The sequence below is a fragment of the Mus caroli genome, chromosome 6 (genome assembly GCF_900094665.2).
Source record: "Mus caroli chromosome 6, CAROLI_EIJ_v1.1, whole genome shotgun sequence".
In the NCBI taxonomy this organism is placed as follows: Eukaryota; Metazoa; Chordata; class Mammalia; order Rodentia; family Muridae; genus Mus; species Mus caroli.
This window is the reverse complement of record NC_034575.1, coordinates 128,641,494-128,646,984: the sequence shown is the minus strand read 5'-3', so window position 1 is coordinate 128,646,984 and position 5,491 is coordinate 128,641,494. Positions and strand designations below refer to the sequence as shown.

The 5,491-nt window shown below is 35.9% G+C and overlaps 1 protein-coding gene across 1 annotated transcript; it reads left to right on the top strand.

Moving 5' to 3' along the window:
• Positions 1-4,232: 4,232 nt before the first annotated feature.
• LOC110295562 (taste receptor type 2 member 106) lies at positions 4,233-5,159 on the top strand. Its single transcript, XM_021164048.1, has one exon. It carries the CDS (start codon positions 4,233-4,235, stop codon positions 5,157-5,159), a length of 927 nt encoding a protein of 308 aa, XP_021019707.1.
• Positions 5,160-5,491: the final 332 nt, after the last annotated feature.

Here is a 5,491-nt window from a genome sequence, read left to right as displayed (position 1 = left end):
GGGGGGGGGGTATGGGGGACTTTTGGGATTGCATTGGAAATGTAATTGAGGAAAATATGTAATAAAAAATATTAAAAATTTTTAAAAAATCCCAAACAAAAATAAATAAATAAATAAATTATCATCCAATTTTTAAATTTTATTTATTTTATTTAATTTTTTTTCACACTCCAGATTTTATTCCCCTCCTAGTCTACCCTCCGACCGTTCCACATCCCACAACCTCTCCCTGCCCTCTGATTCCATGAGTATGTCACCACCACCACCACACCATACCACTAAACTCCCTGGGGCCTCCAGTTCCCTAGGGTTAGGTGCATCTTTTCTGACCAAACCCAGACCTGGCAGTCCTCTGCTATATATGTGTTTGGGGCCTCATATCACCTGGTGTATGCTGCCTGGTTGGTGGTGTGAGGTTGTCCCTGGAGATAAGCTAGTATAGATTGAAACCCAAAAAAGGCTTAACCAAAAAGGATAGAAAAAGCAAGGAGAGAAGTAAAGAAAATCCAGTATTTGAGATTACATACATCTTTGTAAACTCATATATTTTTTTCTTTATTTTTTTATTTTTCTTAATTTAATTTTATTTGTAATTCAATTTTGTACTCCATATTTCATTCCCCGCCCCTCCCTGTTCATCCTCCAACTGCTTTACATCCCACACCTCCTCCCTAGCCCACCCCGTCTTCACATGAATGCCCCCACCCTCCATCCCACCTGACCTCTAAACTCCCTTGGGCCTCCAACCTGTTGAGGGTCTCTGAATGCACACAGACCTAGAAGTTCTCTACTGTATGTGTGTTGGGGGCCTCCTATCAGCTGGGGTATGTTGTCTGTTTGGTGGTCCAGTGTTTGAAAGATCTCAAGGGCCCAGATTAATTAAGGCTTGTATGAACATAGTGGAACATGTGCCCCTGTGGCATGATGGGGCATATTTTGGATATATTCCCAAGAGTGGTATAGCTGGGTGTTCAGGTAGATCTACTTCCAATTTTCTAAGGAGCCTCCAGATGATTTCCAGAGTGGTTGTACCAGTTTGCAATCCCACCAGCAATGGAGGAGTGTTCCTCTTTCTCCACATCCTCTCCAACTTGTTTTGTCACCTGAGGTTTTGATTGTAGCTATTCTGACTGGTGTAAGGTAGAATCTCACAGTCGTTTTGATTTGTATTTCTCTGATCACTAACGACTTTGAACATTTCTTTAGGTGCCTCTCAGCCATTCCAGATTCCTCTGTTGTGAATTCTCAATTTAGTTCTATACTTCATTTTTTGATTGGGTTGTTTAGTTTTTTTGGTGATTAACTTCTTGAGTTTTTGTTTTTTTTTTTTTTGGATATTAGCCCTCTACCAGATGTGAGGTTAGTGAAGATTTTTTCCCAATCTGTAGGTTGCCTATTTGTCTTATCAACTATGTCCTTTGACTTATAGAAGATTTTCAGTTTCATGAGGTCCCATTTATCGATTCTTGATCTTAGAGCATGAGCCATTGGAGTTCTGTTTAGGAAATTTCCCCCTGTGCCAATGAGTTCAAGACTCTTTCCCATTTTCTCCTCTATTAGATTCAGTATATGTTGTTTTATGCTAAGGTTCTTGATCCACTTGGACTTGAGCTTTAAGGTGACAAATATGGTTCTATTTTCATTCTTCTACATACAGGCAGCCAGTTAGACCAGCACCATTTATTGAAGATACTTTCTTTTTCCCGTTGTATATTTTTGGTGCCTTTGTCAAAAATTAAATGACAGTAAGTGTGTGGTTTTATTTCTGGGTCTTCAATTCTATTCCGCTGATCAACATGTCTGTTTCTGTACCAATACCATCCAGTTTTTACCACTATTCCTCTGTAGTAAAGCTTGAGGTCAGGAATGGTGATTCCTCCAGCTGTTATTTTATTGTTAAGAATTGTTTTTGCTCTTCTGGGATTTTTACCTTTTCAGATGAATTTAAGAATTGCTATTTCCATGTCTTTGAAGAATTGTGTTGGGATTTTGATGGGGATTGCTTTGAATCTATAGATTACCTTTGGTAGGATAGCCATTTTTCCTATGTTAGTTCTGCTAATCCATGAACATGGGAGTTCTCTCCATTTTCTGAGATCATCAATTTCTTTCTTAAGAGACTTGAAGTTATTGTCATTCAGGTCTTTCACTTATTTGGTTAGAGTTACACCAAGATACTTTATACTATTTGTGGATTTTGTGAAAGGAATTCTTTCCCTAATTTCGTTTTCAGCCTGTTTATCCTTTGTATAAAGGAGAGCTACTGAATTATTTGAGTTATTCTTATACCTGGCCACTTTGCTGAAGTTGTTTATCAGCTGAGAAGTTCTCTGGTAGATTTTTTTTTTGAGGTTGCTTTTGTATACTATCATATCATCTGCAAATAGTGATACCTTTATTTCTTCTTTACCAATTTGTATCCCCTTGATTTCTTTTTGTTGTCTTATTGTTCTACCTAATGCTCTGAGTACTATAAACCCATACATTTTTAAATTTAAAATATTTTAGATATTTTTAGTCAATTAGTAATTTCAGAAGTTGATAATTTCTAAGTAATATGCATGTTTTACAAGTTTGCTTTTATTTTTTCTTCAAGAGTCTCTCATTATCCAGATAACAGATCCTATTATAGTTTGTAAGTCTTTACTGTTCCAAAGTGATAATGGAAAAAATATTGCAGGATTTCACAAAATGTTCTTATAAAGAATAAACATACAATGTCAATATGTAAATATACCTCATCTAACTTAACCAAATGTTCTTAGTTCCCATTGTTACCACATTGAAAGGTCCTCTCTTACAATGATTTTTAACTTATACATTTCCTTGAAAGTTGAAAGAGCTAGGTGGAAGAGTGACCAGTACCTTGAAAAGTCAAGGTACTGACTTTTTGAATTAGTAAAGTTTAGTTGAATCTCTTACATTTTTGCCAAGCTTGAAGCCAATGAAGAGCACCCAAGCCATTTGGTCATGAAAGAATAGACACAAATATATGGTAAAGTAAATTAACTGACCCCCATCATTAGAGTAAAATGGACCAATTTTTGTTTTAAGGTCAATGGTGAGGTAATGCTGCTTTGTTAAGCTTTTCAGTAAGAGCTCATCCTATTGCTATTTTAGAGGGCTATAAGAAAGGTCTTCAATGGCTTGAAACTTTCATTGTAACTTTCTCCTCCTTAGTTAGGACAGCTTCTAACTCATCCTGTTCAGAATGTCTATCATCATCAAGAAAGAAAATATTAGTACTGATGAAGACGAGGGGGGAAGGAAAGAGTTAAACAGTGCTAGTGAGACTAAAATTATCTCAGTCTCTATAGAATTCATTTCCCCTCAAATGTAGGCACAGATGTTGTTGAGACATAAACAAGAATGTTATTTGCATGAAGATGAGATCAACTGAATATACATCATGATACTTGAATGAAACTGTCTTTGTGAAACTAGTCCTATATGTAATGAACATATGCCAATAAAAATATATAAAACATTTTTAAAGTTGTAAATTTTACCCTACCCATAGCTAAATTTAGATTTTAATTAAAATTAATCAATTTAAAAGAGTGGTTTATTCAAGTGCTCTATGTATTATTTTAATAATGAAATATAATTCTAATTAAAATTATATTTTTTTACCCTTTTGTTTATTTTTTTATATGATGTTGGAGTTTTCAGAGTTTGTGAATTTATTTTTGTTTGTGAACTCTCACTCTCTTATAAAAACCAGTCTGGATCCCCTAGGCTTAAGTGATTTCCATGTCTTAGTCTCCTGAGGGGTTAAAGGTTCAGGCGGTTTCCACCGAGCCCAGCTAACAAAGAGTTGCTACAGAAAAGGATAAAGTGCAGTTCTATTTTTGTTGGTTTGGATCCTGTCAGTATATGTCTAGCAGTCCTGTATCACCATTCAGTTCATTTAATGCAAAACAGTGTCAAATGGCCAAGTAAAACCCATGAAACAGAAACATCATTTGCTTATTAACAAACTGAAAGAAGACATTAGTCTGCACATATTCTATAAGCAGTCTGAGACTTAAAGAACAGAGAGAACTCCCTAAAGATACTTCTGATTCCACCAAAAGCCGTTACTGGGCCACTCTGAAGTCTTTAAAGACAGAAGAAAAACATCATTCATCTGTCAAGCTTCCATTATAAGCAACATTCTGCAGCAGGTTAAAAAAAAAAAAAAGGTAAAATTGTTATAGTTGCAGCAGAAGCAACTTTAGGGATCTGTAGAGATGCTGACTGTAGCAGAAGGAATCCTCCTTTGTTTTGCAACTAGTGGTTCAGTTCTGGGAATTCTAGGAAATGGATTTATCCTGCATGCAAACTGCATTAACTGTGTCAGGCAGAAGTTCTCCACAGCTGGCTTTATTTTCACAGGCTTGGCTCTTTGCAGAATCTGTGTAATATGTATAATAATCTCTGATGGATATTTAAAATTGTTTTCTCCACATATGGTTGCCTCTGATACCCACATTATAGTGATTGCTTACATATGGGTAATTACCAATCACACAAGTATATGGTTTGCCACCAGCCTCAACCTCTTCTATCTCCTGAAGATAGCAAATTTTTCTCACTACATCTTCTTCTGCTTGAAGAGAAGAATCAATACAGTATTTATCTTTCTCCTGGGATGCTTATTTATATCATGGTCAATTGCTTTCCCACAAACAGTGAAGATGTTTAAAGCTAAAGAGCAACACAGAAATGTTTCTTGGCAGTTTCACTTCTATAAGAATGATTTCATTGTAAGCCACATTCTTCTCAACCTGGGAGTTATATTCTTCTTTATGGTGACTATCATTACATGCTTTCTATTAACTATTTCACTTTGGAAACACAACAGAAAGATGCAGTTGTATGTCTCAAGATTCAAAAGCCTTAACACAGAAGTTCATGTGAAAGTCATGAAAGTTTTAATTTCTTTTATTATCTTGTTAATCTTGCATTTCATAGGGATTTTGATAGAAACAGTGAGCTTTTTAAAATATGAAAATAAACTGCTACTTATTTTGGGTTTGATAATTTCATGCATGTATCCTTGCTGTCATTCATTTATCCTAATTCTAGCAAACAGTCAGCTGAAGCAGGCTTCTTTGAAGGCACTGAAGCAATTAAAATGCCATAAGAAAGAAAAGGATGTCAGAGTGGCATGGTAGACTTACAGAGAAATGAATGGTCACAAAAAATAGCCTGGTGTGGAGATGTTGAGATCTCTAAAGACAGTTTCACTTACAAATTCTTGCAATGATTTAAAAAAAAAGTCTTGCTGAAATCATGGAAAATGTTGCAATTGTGTTTTGGGGACAGGGTGACCACTGAAGATATAGTTATTCAGTGAAAACCCCATACAGCTCTTCCTTTTTGTATTTTATTTTGTGTTGTTGTCCTTCCAAGACATGGTTTCTCTTTGTAGCCTTGGTTGTCCTGGAGCACACTCTGTAGATGAGGCTGACCTTGAACTCAGAGATCCAGTTGCCCCAGCCTCCTG

Bases quoted from the DNA above. Each gene is read 5' to 3' on its own strand.
- LOC110295562 (XM_021164048.1), top strand. From the start codon at position 4,233: ATGCTGACTGTAGCAGAAGGAATCCTCCTTTGTTTTGCAACTAGTGGT.